Consider the following 17175-nt stretch of genomic DNA (forward strand, 5'->3'; position numbering starts at 1 on the left):
GGCGTGCGTCACCACTGGATGCAGCAGTGGGACAGGCAGGCAGCTGAGAGGCAGAGGAACAGGGCAAATTGCTCACAGCTTCCAACCAAAGTGCTATGGTGGGACCTCTTGTACCTGCAGGGACTCCTCAGCATGAAGCCAGCTGGTAGGCTCCATGGCATAGGGCAGCCTGGACTAGAACACCTTCATCACATATGAGACATGCAGAGGAGAGTATTTCTGCCCAGAAAAGCCCAAAACGCTTTTCAAAGCTAGACTATATTCACAGAGTTGTTTAAAATACCACATTGGTCCATTTTGTCTTGGTCCGTTTTGTCTCTGTGTCACAGCAAATCCTTTCTCTTCAGTTTTATAATTTTTCATTCCCACTGGCTCTGCACAGCCAGCTCAGTTCCAGAAGGAGCTGAATTCCACCCTGGCTCCCATCTCAAACAGCATTGTTTATCCATGTCAATAGCAGAGTCTTCACTGCAAACAGTGACAGCTGAGTCAGAAAGCAGACGAGCTGTAATTAGAACAGAATGTTTTTAAAGTGGTAAATCAAGCAAACTTGGTCAGGAAGCACTGAGGGACTTGGAAACCCGGCAGTGTGATTGCAGGGTCTCCTTTTGCAGAGGAACTCGAGCAGACAGACATCCCATTTCACGTGCAAAGTGCTGCTCCCGTGGGAGCTGCCCTGCCAGCACCGACCACCTCAGCTCATGTCCTTTCCCACTCAGAGTAAAGGGCTGGCACAGACAGGCCGCCATCACAACACAACTCGTGGCACCACCAGCACAGCTTATACTGGATTAAAGTCAAGAGACACACCACTTCCCAGCTCCAACCAAGCTGGTTACCTTCACGAGTCTTCCTGCTGCTGGGAATGAGCCTTTGGCCGTCCTGGTGAGATGCCCCTGCCCGGGGTTATGTTGGTGTCACTAGCACAGGGCTCAGGTCCCTCACAGCAGCGTGGGGTGCTGTGTGTTGGTGTCTAAACTGGCACTGGAAGACACCCTGCTGCAGCTGGGGCTGAGCACTGGGGTCTCCATTCTCCCTGCTCTGCCCACCTCAGCAATAGGCCAGAGCAGGGCTGGGAACAGAGGTACAGACCTGGGACAGCTGGCCAAAGGGGTGTGCTGCTCCAGATGATGTTGTGCTCCAAAATAAAAGCTCAGGGAAAGGGGGAAGGGAGGATGTTGTGCTTGTGGTGTTTGTCTTCCCAAGGGACAATTACTCACGCTGAGCCCTGCTCTCCAGGATGCAGGGAATAAATTCCTTCTTGCTTTGCTTGCACACAGAGCTCTGCTTCAGTTATTAAACTGTCTTGATCTCAACACAGGAGTTTCCTGGCTTTTGCTCTGCCCATCCTGTAGGGAGAGCAAGCCAGTGTAGGGGCTCAGGTGCTGCCTGGGACTGATGTTTCCATGTTGTGCCATGTTTCCACAAGAGGCTGCAGCAGGGAGCAGCTCTGTCTCCTCCCACACACACACAGAGCTCCCCTGGGCTCAGGGCTGACACCATGCTGGGGACACCCTGCTCAGCACCACCCCCTTGGCACAGCCCTCCCTGGCAGCAGCACGGAGCTCAGGTGTGCACAGCCTGACATGCTGCACTTCAACCAGGTGAATTCCACACAGATTCAACCACCATCTGCCCCAGGGTGGCTGTGAGATGCCCCCAGTGTCAAGAGCACTGGAACTCTTCAGATTGTATTTGAAGGGCTCTAAATGCTGTTTTTGACTCAATGGAATAGAAAGGAAAAAGAAATTCAAGATCAGAAGCACAAGTATTATAACAAATTCTGAGACAATAAATAGTGAAAAATAGTCCCATTTATTTGAAGATCTGTCAGTAACTGGTGTGTATTAAAGGAGCACAATCTGGAGTAAAAACAATTACGTAAAGGCTGAACTAGATCTTAGAAACATTCCTGTAAAATCCTGTGGCACTTCAGCTGCTTGTCTAGAAAATTCAGAGCACATTCACAAAACCCAGATATTTTAATTTAAAAAAAATAATTCTTCAACTTGATTTCACTCTTACATACAAAATGAGACAAGATGACATAACTAAGTTATTAGGAAAGCTCTACAGATCTAAGAAGTGTTTTACCAAGCCAACAGGGGAGTCTGTTGTTGAGGTAAAAGACTGGTTTTCTTCATTGGTTTGACTCATCTGCTCTCCACCGACAGAATGGACAACAATTATGCTGGAGTATGAGGAGCTCATAGTCTTCTGTGTGAAACATCTGTTAATAAGGAACAGATTTAAAACAAGTTAGCCTGTGCCCTGCTCAGAGAAAATGCAAACTGAGCTTAATGGCTACTCAATAGCACAGATATTCTGGAACTACCATCACAGAGAACTGCTCTTCTTGGTTTCAAGCACCTGAGATGCCACAGACTGGAGCAGAGCAGCAAGCACTTCAGAGACCTCTGCCAGTGCTGCTGAGAAGGCACAAACCCACTAAGTCCTTTTGCAAAAGGATGGGCAATTAGGCAGTTGTGTAAGCAAACATCACTGAATTCCAAAAAGTCTTTTCAAAAAGTCATTTCTGAGCGAGGCAGCAGCAGGACTGAACCACAAGATAACAGTCACTGACTGGTTTTCCTTCCTAGACTAGGCTTCAAGTCAGAGAGACAGAGCAAAAGGAAATATATATAAATCAGCTTCTGTTGGTCATCCAAGGTTTGCTCAAGAGGCTCTGACTTGCTGTCAGGGCAACTTCTCAAATTCAGTACGGCCAAGTCTTCCCAGGCAGCTGTCCCTACGCCTATCACACAGCCCGGAGTTGGGTTGTCACCGTCTCTACCTCATTCAGGAATTGCCCGAGTACCCTTTAGAGGCCGAGGTGTCGGTGACTAGCAGCGTGTCCCCATCACCCCCTGTCCCTCCCCCGTCCCGAGCGCGGTACCTGGAAGCAGGAGGGGCACACGGTGATGGAGGCGTCGGGCAGCAGGGAGCGGTAGTACTGCCACCGCAGCGGCCGCGGCCAGCGCTTGATCAGCACGTCCCTGCGGCTCATGGAGCGCAGCACGGCGCGGCTCACCACCACGGGCACGAACTGCGAGCCGCCCTGCTGCACGGGGGAGAGGCGCTGACACCCACCGCAAGCCCCTCGGGGCCCGCAGGGTCTTTTAAGAAGCAAAGTAACACTCGGTAGAAGATCATGCAGAACCGGTTCAAGCCCTGTCCCACCAAACTGCCTGTCAGTTTTATCAAAACTCCAGCGACAGCAGCATCTGGCCACATCTGTTTCCAGTGAGCTTCCCTAACCTCTTTAACACAATTCCTTGCGAATAACAGCCACGCTCACAGTCTCAGTGAAACCCTCACAGTAAGGCCTGCTCTAGAGGTGTGTTGCTACTGTACCAGTGCACGGTGAGGAAACAAAATTCCAGCAGTGTTTGGTTTAAAATCTTTTGTTGTTTTGTGAGGTTTGTGTTTGTTTATTTGGTAGGGTTTTGTGGGGGTTTTGCTGGTTTGTCTGTTTTGAGGGGTTTTGTTTGTGTTCTTAAGGGAGGAGTTAACTACTTAGCCCATTTCCTTCTCAAGAGCCTTCTCTCTCCCAGTCCCCTCCTCTGCAGCTCTCTTTGTACCACACACACACCAGAAGAGCAGCTTTGTAAAGTAAAATTTTCTATTAATTTCTGTTAGTAGACACAGGTACAGTTCTTACCTCAAAGCTCAGTTTTGCTGTAAAGGGATCATCATCCTCAATAATAATATCTGTACTGTCATCAAGCCTCAAACTCTGTGTCTCTGGAAGCATATCTTAAGGAAGGACAAGAACTCCTGTAAAAGTGGAATTACCACAGCCAGCACTGACAGACTCAGTGTGAGAGCACCCAGCAGGACCAGTACCCTTGCTGCTTCAGAGCATCTCAAACTGTGACAGTGCCCAGGTCATTACAAAAAGTACCGTGAAGTCCTTGCTGGGATTTCCAGTGACTGGGAAAGTTTATCACTGCAGCTGCTGTAGAACAGTCTGACCACAGCCAGGCATGACATCAGCTCTTACCCTTCCACAGATGACAGAGCAAAGGAAGCAATCTATTGAAGTTAGATTTTTGGGCAGCTTTAGTCAGAGTTTGTGTGCTCTTGTACATTACTCAACATCTCATATTCTATAACCCCCCTAGCAACTGGGAGCTCTGGATGCCAAAGCATTCCAAACCAGATCTCAACAGGAACAGTTGTGAAGTGCTACTTCCCTTGGCTGAGAGAAGGCAGCCTCTAAATGAAGCTGTTATTGGAAGCAACACACTCCAGATTCCTCCCATCCTTGTCAGAAAGCAGTTCATACAGAAACAGGTAAAGCATGGCATTCCACTGGTAAAAATAACCACTGCACAGGATTATAAATAAACTGCCTTGATGGAAAATTGTCTTAACAATATTAGCTTTAGTTAAACCATATTTTGGTTGTTACACAGACACGACAAAGAAACAAGATCCAATTGTACCTACATCAGTCATATGACAAAAAGAAAGGTTTAAAGCTAAGGGTAAAAAATAAACTCTAAATTGTTTAATTTTTTCCCCCTAAAAAAGGAAACCAATTCTGATCAAAAGGATACGGTCACTCAGCATCTCTTGCCATTTATTCTCTCTTTTACTCACTCTTGGAGCTTCAAGATCAATGAGAGCTACAGCTTCTTCATCTGTGATGCCATCTTCTAAATAGAACTCAACCAGATGTAGCACCTCTAAAAGGTGGGAAAGGCAGGAAGCGTTAGACCTGCAGAAACTCAGGAGATGCCTCATAGCAGATCCTGTACTCCTTCACATCAGTGTTGTTCTGCCCACCTTCTCTCATGAAACAACTTAAATAAAATAAAATTGCAGCAACCAAACCCCCTGGACTTCTGTGTTCACCTTCACAGAACAACACTAGATGCATTTCAGTGTCTGGCAATAAAACAATGCTGTGCTGCTGCTCTGCAGCGAGAGCCAACAACCTCCACTCAGTCAAATTTATCAACAGTAAAGGAACATTTGTTTGGCCAAACAGTGCAGAGAGAAGAAATGAAGCACTAGCCTGCTCTGTTAACATTTATCTATTGCAAGGCACGAGCAAACCCGACGTCCCAACGCACCGTAGGAGGAGGCTGAGAAGACAAAAGGCTGCCTGCAGTTAATGCAGACATTCCCCAGGTTATTCAGCAAAGGGTTGTTGGTGGAGCACCTGTAACACAGGGGCACGAGCTCCTGAAAAGACAGATGGAGAGCATGGTAATCTCAGACAGGCACATCCTCAGCTCTTTGTTTTCAATTAAACACGGGCCCCTTGGGCTGACAGCACCGATACAACACCAGCGCCAGTCTGGAGAAGCACTGCTGTGAAATCAGATCCTTCAACATCTGAAAGTGCTTTCCCTTTTTAACAAACCAGCAAGTTTTCCCCTTAAAAACAGCTGTCTTCACCATTTTAACTATTAAATTTTCACCTTGCCTTTGCAATAACAGAAGCAGAATTCTGCATCAAATACACAGGGATAAAAGAAGCTGAAGTTTACTGAAGCAAAGTTTTTTGCTCTAAGATTTGGTCAAATTTAGGTTCTCCAATTAATTCCTTTCTTCTCAAGAGCAGAGTTATTTTAGGCAGTTCTTAAAGGGTGTGTTTCTATTATTTCAGGAGGCCAGGTGCATGTTCACTGGTACAATGCAATTTATTTTTAGTGAGTACTCCCTGAGAAATGGCTTTACAGAACACTGCAGAAAGCCAGACTTCAGTGAAAGAAGAAAAGGTGTTAAAGTAAGATTTACGGAAGGAAGGTCACTGAAGGGATGGAGGGAGGAGGGAGAGAGTGTTAGGAGTGGGACAAATGAAAGTGACCTCCAGCTGGAGAGAGAGACAAAGACTGTGGAACAATGGCATGTGAACAGGGGAGAAAAGGGCTTGGAAGAATTAATCGGCAGCAAGGAAGGTGACTGCAAGAGAGGAGAGGGAGGATGGAAGCTGCCCACAAAGAGAGGGCTGATTTTAATTTGCTCTCAGGAGCAGAAGGATGTCTGACTTGAAGAATAACAATAAAAGGACTGTGTTTCCAGCAGAAATACAATTATATCACAGAGCCATGCATAATACATTTCAGATTGTTTTGTGCACACAGGAACTCATATTCTAGGATTAGGCCACATATTAATGATTAACATGAAACACATTACAGCTTACTTCACTGTCATGGAATGGCTTGGATCGGATTGTCAGGCTGCCCAGCTCAACGGATTTCTGGAACCTGTCTGGGATCTGCAGTCCCTGCAGCTTGTCATAGGCATGACGAGCCAATTTATATGCACCAAGAGCTTTACTCTGCTTTGCCAGGGCCAATAATGTATTGCTATAATTTAATTAAGGAATAAAAATACATACGGCATTTAGGAAAAAATGCAATACTCTGTCTAATCATAGTAGTTGTGCAGTGAAGCATATCCAACACAAGGACCTCAAACCAGAGGTTTCTTTTCAAACACAAGGTCTCTTTAACCAGAGAAATCTACAGAACTTCATTTACAAACACGTGTGAAAGGACTATCAAAATATCTGTGGGCAATTATCAGCAAGGTAAGGAACTGACCCTAGATAAAGGCTCCTATGGTTAAATATTCTGACTCCATTTATAATATTTCAGTAATTTTGGGGTGTGTGTCTTTTCCCCCAGCCACAAAAAACCCAAAATGCAAACATTTTTAACGGCATAAGTGACCCACTGAGTAAATACACCATCCAAAGCCAGAAATGAAGTGAAACCCAGATGATGCCTCCTTATGATATCCAGTGACCTTCTGGCTCCCTCTTACAGAAAGGTGCATTTCTGGGCTCACACAGCCCATTTAAGGAAGCACTCCCCAGAGGTTCACAAAGCCATGCAGATGTTGGCCTGACAGACCACACAGCCACACTGGCCTCATGGAAAGCAAAAGCCTCTGGGTTTCCCTGCCTCTGGCTCAGTTCAGACTCTGCTCTCAGACTGTCAAGATTCAGAGCCAACATCTTTTTGCAGTGACTGGTGTCCTAGAACTTGCTCCTCTGACACAGGTGACACACCAGACTGGGCAGGTGCTCAAGGTGGCCTAACAGAGTTACATGTTAGTTCATTTGCACAGCTCTCCAAACTATAACAAATAAACTAGTGCAGCTCAGCACACAATAGTCTGAAGATGCTGATTATTCCTGAGGGACAAAAGTCAGTTCCCATTAATGATAACTAAAAGCTGAAACTGAAGATTCCCTGCAGGACATCCCTGCCTTGGTCCAACAGCAGTTATTCCTTTCATGTACCACATGATAACGTCTAGATTTTGTACTGTATTGGAAGGATACACTTTTGAGATCCCCAAAGGAGTCTCCTTTGTTAAGCTGTGAAGCAGAAACCTGGAAATATTGAAGAGGGTTTCAGGCATGTGGAAGCTGAAAGGCTCCTCCTGTGGTATGAAAAACACAGACACACATCTCTAAGCTGGAAAACCAACAACTGACATCAGTAAGCAACACAGCAAAAGGCATCTCTAGTACTGTGTTTCTTTCATCCATTGAGAAAAGAGATGTTGACAGAACATAACAAGTGGATTTTGCATGTCTTTATCACCAAAGCTCACGCCTGATACACATGGAAAAGAGAGACAGAGAGATCAGAGTAGCTAAAACAGAACCTTTAATATGTTATTTAAAAATGAGGGCCGTCTGCAGAGCCATAGTGCAGAGTCTCTAGCACTGTGAGATCTGCAGCAGTCTGACAGCCAACCTCCACAGCACAGAGCCTTCTTTTGGGCAAGGGCACGGGTTCTCTAATCTTCAATCACAGATATTTGCACCAACAGGGATGGCAGCACGACTCTAATTGCTGGCATTAGCAGGAGCTCCTCACTCATGCCTGCACATCAGGGACACATGTAGCACCCTGTGGAAATCCCAGGGCTAGCATACCTTCCGTTCAACCCTGTTTTCCAATGACTGAGGGAAAAACTGACCCTGGCCTGTGCAGGAGCAGAGGCTCGGGTACCATGGGACCAAACCAAAGCAACCAACAAGAAGGGCCAAGGGCAGGAGGGAGGTCAGGCACTGGAACAGCTCTGCCCCACCTGCAGTTCTAAGGAGCTGAGCAAGTTCTTGTACAGGACAGCTGAACACTGTATAATAAAATAAAATTAAGTCAAATAAATAAAGTTACTATACAGTATCACTGATGTACATTCTGTATTTAATTTCCTGAGAAGTCCTAGTTATTTCTGTACTCCCTAAGGAAAAGAGTTCAGGAAACATAAATACACAGTTGTAAAGTGGGTATCTTACAGTGTATCTTTGAATAAAGTGATAGACATGGTAAACTTCTGCCAAATGCTGGAAGTCATGAAACTTCTGCAACATTTCAGCCTGCTGTCCTTCGTTCTCTGTGGGAGGCAAAGGCATTGGTGTCAGTCTCAAAGAGCAGTCTATGGGGTGACAGATCAGCTCAACTAAACCCAAAGTCACTCAGAGCAGCAGGCAAAAGGCAGTATTCCCAACCTCCTGTATTCATTATCGCTAAACTACACCTATTAACTATTAACACCTCTCTCCCAGTGACATACATTTGGGAGACAAGACGACAGCTGGCAAACAATTATTTTACCTGTTGGCAGAAATAATTTGTAACCTCCCTAACCTATGTTCAAACACTTGAGGAAACTTACTCTCCAACATCTTTTATTTACTAGCAACCCTCCAGGCAATGGGTGTGGTGGGAAGGTGCAGGAGGATACACGGTCCCAGGAGGCACCATTTTCATCCCAGCCAGTCTTCAGAAGGAGCCTTATGCCTGCTGATGTCGCTGCTTTGTTTATTTGTTTTAAATTAGCACATGGGAAAAACAGGGGACTCCAAAAATAGCACAAGGCCGAGATATGCACAGCACCAAGAAACCCAAATCAAACCACCCAGCAGTGAAGCAGCTGCAGCACTGCTATCACAATGCAGGAGCTGTTTGCCTACGTGCACAATGAGGTAACAAACACACACTTCCTTCGGGTGACTCACCTTGGGCTATGTCTAAGCACTGCATGGAAAGCATCCAGTAATAATAGGCTGCGTCGTTAAATCGGCTTTCCACCACGGCGTTGTGTGTTAACTGCTCCAGCACCCGCACGGCCTCTCTCTGCCTGCCAGCCTTGTGAAACGCTGCCCAGCCCAAAACAAAGAGGGTTTACACTGTGATTACATCAATTAATGGAAATTAACGGGTTTGAATTGAGAGCAGTCTATTCAGCCCGTATCAAACACTCTGTCCAGGGCAGGATAAAAGGGATTTCACATTGATATTTTCTTCCTTGAAAGCAGCGACACTAATGGAACATGAGAAGAATCTGTAGGTATTTTGAAGCTTTTACACTGTCTCAGCAACCCTTGAGCTCAAGGAGTATGTATAATATTGGTTGCTGGGGGTTTTTTTAATAGAAAAGAGAGAAGATGCTGTGATGACTAGACCTCTGTACAAACAACAGTTATCTCCAAACACTGCAAATCACAACTTCACTCAAAACTACAATAAATTGTTTGAGGTCAGTGCTCTGGTGTGTATGAATACTTAAAAAGTATTGTGCTGAATACTTTAAAAGAGTACAGCTACTACACCCTTCTGTCATTTACTAACAGCATCTCCTTTTCTGATGCACCAAGTAACACCTGGAATTTTCACCTGGCAAACACACATTGGCAAACAATGCAGTCCCCATATAAAGGAACAGGGCTGAGGGGGAACCAACCCCAAAAAACCCAACCCCGCAGCACTGCTGCTCCCTGACCAGCTCAGCTTGAAGCAGACCTCACATTCTGTTCTGAGACCAGAACAGTCCCATGAGGACCTCCAGCTCCTCCAGTTCTGGGCATCTACACTTGCTGAGCCCCAGCAGCACAGAGCTTTGGGGAGCAAACGGGGCCTCTAACCCCATCCAGAGTGCAAACTGCCACCCTGCCCTTGACCAGCTGCTCAAACACTTGGTGCCAAGGCACACAAACTCATCCTGTGCAGAGACAGATGAGACCCAGCTCCTTCCTACCTGGGCCCTTCTCAGGCAGGCAGAGCCAGGCTTGGGTCCCAGCAGCTCAGGAACAGCAGGAGCACCTGTCACATGGAACTGCACCTGAGCCAAGGCACTGCACACAGGCTCACTTCAACAGCTCCTTGCCTCTCAAATTGTTTGTGGACTGAATTTGGAAGCCTTCCCACAGGATGGAAAGCTGACTGTTCCGTTCAAATGTAATCTTATAAGCCCAACAAACCCCACAAAAACCTTAAAGAAACAGGAAAACTTGACTTGTGCAAATCCAGTACTAATTGAATGGAAGGGAAAATTGCGTTTTTCACTCAGCTTTATAAGGTGGCTGCCATATTTTGAATTTTTGTGGGATAAAAATATTATGACAGTTAAGATTTTATGCCAAACACCTCTTATGTGTCACACTCAGATATAGAACAAGATTGAAAATCTGGACCTATATCTAGATTGATAGATCCGTCACATTTTCCTATAAAATAAGATTTCCAGTTACTTTAAAACCAGAATGAAAACATGGATTATATTTGGTTTTGCATACCACTGATAAGAAATTTGCCAGGGCAGAGTCTGCATATTCTGTAGGGGAGAACTATGGAGTAAATATGGAGCAAGCATTGATCTGTCAGTGACATTCTCACCTTTTTGGGCTTCTTCAAATCGATCACTCTCTGCCAGCCACTGAGCATAAGGGACATAGACTTCATCTTTGAATTCAGGATGCTTTTCACTCAGAGCAAATGCCTGACATAAATAAAAAAAAAATCATTCTTAGAATATTGCATGGTTTAAACAGTTAAAGGGTTTAAAATATTCCATGGGATCAATCCTTCAGCTCTAAGAAAATTCACAATGAAACATATACACAGAATAAAGAGTGTAATCCCTATTTTCTCCAATATGAAACTTATGTGTTTTAAAATAAAAAGCAATCAACAACAAAAGAAAAGAAGCTTAGCATAATAACAGACAGACTATTGAAACAGAAAGACTTGAAAGTGATTATCTGGGAAATTTAGTAGATTTCCCAACAAGAGACAAAAAATATTTGTATTTTTACTGAATGTATCTTCTAAAGAAATTGAAGTATCACTATAAATGCAATTTAGATTCACTTTCAGAAAACCACACCAACCACATGCTGGCATACACGATTAACTGAAATACTCAGAATCCTTCTGCAGAAGCCTCCCTTCCTCCCTGCCTGTCTCTCCCTCCCTGCAGTGCTGGGGGAGACAGACATTTGCCTCCCTTTTTTGTTGCAACCAGTGCCAGTAAGAAGCAGTGGTTTTCAAAACAGAAATCAAGGGCACACTTACTTCTTCCCAGCGATGAGTGTCCACGTGGAGCTGCACCAACGCTTTCAGGTCACCAACCTTCATGTAGGTCTCTGCAGCATAGCCAGGGTTATCAAGTTGCTTAAAATAGAAGGCACATTTGGCCAGAGGCTCACGCTCAGCTTTATCCAGTTTTCGAGCAATTTCGATTAACCTAGACTCAGCAGAAAGAAGCCAGATGTTTCAGATTCTGCCTTGGTGCTTTGCCTTTTAATTATTGTCATAACTTCACCTTTAATCAGTTAACATTTAATAAACATCCTAATACTAGTACCATGCAGCACTGTTCAGTTTCAGTAAACGTTCCAAATGGCCAACTCAAACCCCTTCCTTCCCTCTTTGCTCCCACATTCAGCTCCATATCTCAGACTCTGTGCAGATGGAAGGAGGGGACATGTCCTGCATGACTCAGTGGCACAGGACACACTTCCCCAAGTCTGACCTGAGCAATAGGCTCCTGAATAAATATCACCCCCTGTGCCACACAGCAAAACAGAGGCAAGGCCAGGCCAAGATCCTAATGCAGCTCAGCAAATGACCTAAGTACCACCTACATTGATGAGAAATGACCAGCAACAGGAGTGGCCACAGAATTTCTAAAGACTCTGTCCTCGGGGTGACTCTAAACAACTGAGAACAGCAGCACTGGGCTACCTGATACAATTACTGCTGTGATGATTACTCTGAAAGCATTCAGGCTATTTTAAACAATCTCATATTGGAGATAAAGCCATGCATACTCTTCACTGCTGTAATGCATTTGTTTTTATAACATATTTATGGCCCTACTCTCTAAACATACGCAACTTTTAAAACATTTTTAATCATAGACGTGTTCCAGATACTCAATCTGACATAAAGGCAGATAGCAAATACATTTGGTCTTATTTTAAAATTAAGTGCAATTCATACTATCTCATTGAAGCTTTTATTATGCATTATCTCTGAGGTGACAAAAAACCTACATATCCACCCAGCCGTGGTCCCCGCTGATTTCGATGGCCTTCATGTGCTCTCCAGCAGAGAGGTACATCTGCACTGCTGCCTTTGGGTCATTGATGTCCTTGGCCCAGTCTGCTTGTTTTTTTATCAGCATCTTTGTGTCTTTGGGATCTCCGGATCCCAGAAATTCCTGCAACAGTGCAATACAAATATCTGCATTACCTTCTGGTCATAAATGTTATTACAGTCTAAATTCTAAAATAGATAAAGGCTTTTGTAATGAATATCATGATGCCTCCCAAGCACAGAAACACTCCATGGAGAGCAAGTGGACTGAGCCAACCTTTGGCAGCTCATCATCAAGGCCCCATGTCTGTGAGGAAACAATGTCCCATTTAGACAGTTTTCAATTAAACAAAAAAGCAGGAGATTGTGGCCAGGCCCAGAGAAGGACAATGCAGGTGCCTCAGAGGCAACACCAGTGTCCCCTCTTGCTCTCTGCTGAGCCGAGTTTGGTGGGTATGAGTTATGATTTCTGCAAGCTTGTCAGGAACTGGCCTTCCCAAAACAAAAAGGTCCTAATCAAAAAACTCCAATAGATCAATTCCAAGTTTCAGATTTTCTCCTGCAAGCCAAGCAGATATGGATTCATTCTCAAAGACAGTCCAGTCCCAGCCCACACGCAGTTAACAACAGCACATCCACTCAATCACGTGCTGGCATCAGGATGCCCCACTACAAATCAATTGAAGGCTGAAATAATTATCAAATGTCTTTGCAGGAAACAATATATTTAAAAAACATATCCATGAAATTCTTTTATAAAGACAGAACCAGAGCTGCTCAAAAGTGAGAGTGCTCTGAAGCACTGCTTGGACCTGTGGAAGGAATGCAAACACCAAGCCTGGACCCTGTGTTGACAACCATTTTGGAAATATTTCTAATAGTTAGTTCAGCTTCTTCTGCCAGTACGAAAGCTCTGGCACCATATGGTTCACATCTGTTGATATCATGTGCCAGGAAAAAAATATAAAACCCCCCTTCAACACCAGAAGATCGATTAAGGGCAATTTTGTCTGTTAACAGAACAGCTTACTGCCCATTAAACAGCTTCTATCAAAAGAAAAATCAGAGCAGAGGAAAAATAACAGGTGGGAAAAGAGTGGAAAACTGTTTATCCTCTGTATTTCTGGCAAATTCTGACTGAGATTTAAAAAAACCAAAACCAAAGCAACAAATGGGCAAACCCCTCTACAGCAGATCTGCTGCAGCAGTGCAATTCAGCAGTTAGAGGCAGAGCTGCTCCCATCTGTGGCAGCTCTGAGCCCCAGGCCTGCCTCCTGCAGCTCCAGGAGCAGCCACACAGGTATCCCGACAGCTCTGAGCATGGAAAACTGCACTGAAGAGTGCAGCCAAACAGTCTCTTTGGCATGACATGTTTTGCAGCTTAAGTCACCAAAATAAGCCCAAAATCAAAAGCTAAGCTCAGCTTCTCATAGTATAAAGAGTTTTTTTGTGAGTTGCCAGTAATTCGTGATCTGGTGCTGTGATAAAGGGCCTGTGACCAGATATCAAAGGACTCCCAACCTCTGCCTCCAGTCTGGATCCTCCACCCAGAACTCATCAAAGTCATGCACAAAAAAGCAGGTTCTGTGGTTCTTTGAATAGTTCTGGCAGCATCAGTGAAAACACCACCACAAAAACACCCCCCTCCCCCATGTATCTTGGATAAATAACTGGCAAACAAGGGGGGTTTACATGTTCTTCCACATCCTGTGCACTCCCTGGACAAGAAGCTGCCTTATGAAGTACCTTCAATTTCTCAGCATGGAATCACTCTGAAGTAAGGAGACACGAGACCTCTTGCTCTCTACTGGTTAAATTTAGACATGATTGCAGCCAAGAATTAAAAGATTCTTACAGAGACTTATGGGAACATTTTCCTGTATGAATTACATTTATGTTCAAGAGGAGCCAAAACACTGAAGCTAACAAAGACTCATCTGCCAAAAATAGCGGAAGTTGGGCTTACATCAGCAAAGCCCCCAAATGTTTCTGTTGAGCTCTTGGAAGAGAAAGATCTCTCTGCAGCATGGCTTGGGGAATCTCTGCTAAAGAGTTTCTGTGCATGTCATGGTGAATTCTTTGTCCTGGACTGGGCAGAATAGGGCTCTGATGAGTGATGAATGAGACTAAACAGTGCATGCATTCTCCAGGATTTTGATAAGAAAACACCACAGCAGACTTAAAAGCCAAGTAATGCTTCTTATCACCATATAAAAACATCACTTTTTAGAATTATATTCAATTTATTCCTACATGGAAACAGAGTTTTAAAAAAAGCCAAGACACTGAATCTTTGGAAGAAATTCTGTAGTAAATAAAATTATTCTAGGTTAGCATATTATACAATTTTTAAAATGTATTGAAATAGAATTGACTTACTCCTATCCATAATTTTTTTATTATAACAAATAAAATAAAAACAAACAAATAAAAAGGGACTCTTGAATGAGATAATGGAGAAGAAGAAGTCCTAAACCCAAATTTTTTCGTTTTGAAAGAAGGAAAGTTACTATGGATAATACTGTGCAATTATAAAAGTCATTGGTGGTGTTCAATAAAAGAATTCACTGAAAAGCCCTGAATTTCCACAGCCATATTTGAGACTCTACAAAACACAACCTGCTACCTTGGTAGCAGACTCCAAAGGAAAATGTCACCATAACACCCAGGCCAGAGACACCTTTCCCCTTACAACCTCCAAACGAATACCTGAGGAAATACAATTGGAATTCAAAGCCCACACTTCTTCCAAACCTTTAGTAGGATCATTCTTTGGAAACAGTTCAGTGTTTCTGCATTTCAGTGCCCAGGCACTACCTTGGCGTGGTCGAACATGCGCAGGTCTGAGTACATCTCCAGGGCCAGGCCCTCGTGGCCACTCCTCTTGTACAGCTTTGCTGCCTCCTGGAACTTCCCCTGGTAGGCATAAACATCTGCCAGGAACAGGTCGTTGTTGTTCTCTCCCTGCTTCTTACGGTCCTGGAAAAATACCACAACTGAAGAGAGACGTAGAAAATATTCTAGATGATCAGGACCTAGGTGAGGAATAGCCTTTGAGGAATTAGATTTTCAGGCACATGTTTTAACTGTTAATAATTAAAATCTGGAACGGGATAGCATAATTATGGCTCTCCTATATTTCTGGTGAATTTATAATTAAAGGATTAAATCCCTTCTTAATTAAAATTACGAAGAGCAAAATTAAATGTCACTATACAAAACCGAAGTAATGAAAAGTTAGTTCTCTTGATTTCACACAGGAAAATGAACACATGCTATCATTATGCCAGTCTATTTTAAAAAAGGCATCTGATGGGCTCCTCATTTTCTCCCTGCAATCTCACCAGCATATAATTTGGCTACATTAACAATATGTGCAGGTGGGATGACAAACAGGAGGATAACTGCCAGCAATAAGTAGATTCAGAAAATATGTTAGCCTGCCTCTGGATACAAACCAGTGACAGCTCCACTGCCCCCACGTGCAAGAGCTCATGGATTTGAGTCAGCCCCAGTCACTTCCAGAGCTCTACATGCTCTCCTGGTAACCAGAACTGCTTGCCCTGAGTGCCTGGGAACGGACCATGAGGACAGCATTAGTGCAGAGCCATGGAGAAACCCTCCACATGTGTGCAGAGCCACACAGAAACCCTCCACACAAATCAAACTGCAGCAGGACCCTGACTGTGAGGGACCCAGACGGGTTTGCACACACGTGTATGTGTTTCCATGTGAGTGCCTTATCCTGTGTATTGGCCACACACCACCATCCTGCCTGAGATAAAATTACTGCTGCAGTAAGCCCACGTCATATGGAGACCCATAGCTGTGAACTGAATTTAAAGAAGACTGCATGCAAGGGGAAAAGCATTCCATGAGCATCCACATTCTGACAAAGGGGCTCAGCCATCACTCCCTGGTCACCCCTAGTGACTGGGCTGACACTGAGCTGGTTGTTCAAAGTCCCCTTCAAAAACTAGGTTAAATGAATAATCAAAAGTCCTGTTACACCCCTTTTTGAAGACTCCGCAGAATCTCCCCACATACAGATGGCAACTATGTTTCTGTCATCGATTAGGAAAGAAAAAGTGTCACTGCTGAGAGAAAACCATTGCATTAATGGAACATGTCTGTTCAGCTACACCCCTACAAGCCTTAAATGGAATCCAATCCACTGCAGGCCAGAGCAAGTGGGGATGTAGAACTCACTGCAGAAGCAGCATTTTCAGGACATGTGAAAATAAGATTATGGCTATTTTAGGGGGATTTTTTCTTATTAAACATAATATGACATGACATATCCAGAATATCCTCAATAAATGCAGATCTGAAGAAGCATCAGTGGAAAAGGAAGGTTACTACTGGTGAGAGAACACTCTCAACTACCTATATCCTTGAAAAGGAAAAGAAAAGAAAAAAAACAAAAAAAACAAAAAAAAAACAAAAAAAAAAAACAAAAAAACCAAAAAAAAACAAAAAAAAAAACAAACAAAAAAAAAAAACAAAACAAAACAAAAAAAAAATCAGAAAAAGGGGTTCTTAATGCAGAAAAGTTCACACTGCAACCAGAGGGCATTTTGACAGCAGCGGGACAGCTCTGCAGACATGAAGACAAGGACTTTATCTTTTAAGAGAAGGTGCAAATCTAATTAACACAAGGAAGAGGAATTCCCTTTATGCCATCTCCAAACAGATCTTTAAGCATTATCTTGCCATCTCTGCAGAAGGACAAGAGTGATGAGTGTATTTTCAAGTGCTCATGACAGACAGTTATTGTTGAGTGAAATTCTATCAAGAAGTGTGAAAAGAATAG

At 44.0% G+C, this 17175-nt stretch overlaps 1 protein-coding gene across 1 annotated transcript in view; it reads right to left on the reverse strand.

Moving 5' to 3' along the window:
* Window positions 1-1798: 1798 nt before the first annotated feature.
* The window catches only part of IFT122 (intraflagellar transport 122), a 30310-nt gene continuing 14933 nt past the window's right edge, over window positions 1799-17175 (reverse strand). Inside the window, exons 17-29 of the mRNA XM_066327121.1 lie at window positions 15180-15341; window positions 12320-12486; window positions 11337-11508; window positions 10659-10761; window positions 9002-9142; window positions 8279-8376; window positions 7310-7410; window positions 6161-6326; window positions 5082-5193; window positions 4563-4691; window positions 3662-3744; window positions 2897-3061; window positions 1799-2230 (exon numbers count right to left, since the gene is read on the reverse strand). Coding sequence (XP_066183218.1) covers window positions 2141-2230; window positions 2897-3061; window positions 3662-3744; window positions 4563-4691; window positions 5082-5193; window positions 6161-6326; window positions 7310-7410; window positions 8279-8376; window positions 9002-9142; window positions 10659-10761; window positions 11337-11508; window positions 12320-12486; window positions 15180-15341 — 1689 coding nt within the window. The 3' untranslated portion in view covers window positions 1799-2140. The remainder of the gene's footprint in view (window positions 2231-2896; window positions 3062-3661; window positions 3745-4562; window positions 4692-5081; window positions 5194-6160; window positions 6327-7309; window positions 7411-8278; window positions 8377-9001; window positions 9143-10658; window positions 10762-11336; window positions 11509-12319; window positions 12487-15179; window positions 15342-17175) is intronic.

This window comes from Sylvia atricapilla, chromosome 11 (genome assembly GCF_009819655.1).
Source record: "Sylvia atricapilla isolate bSylAtr1 chromosome 11, bSylAtr1.pri, whole genome shotgun sequence".
In the NCBI taxonomy this organism is placed as follows: Eukaryota; Metazoa; Chordata; class Aves; order Passeriformes; family Sylviidae; genus Sylvia; species Sylvia atricapilla.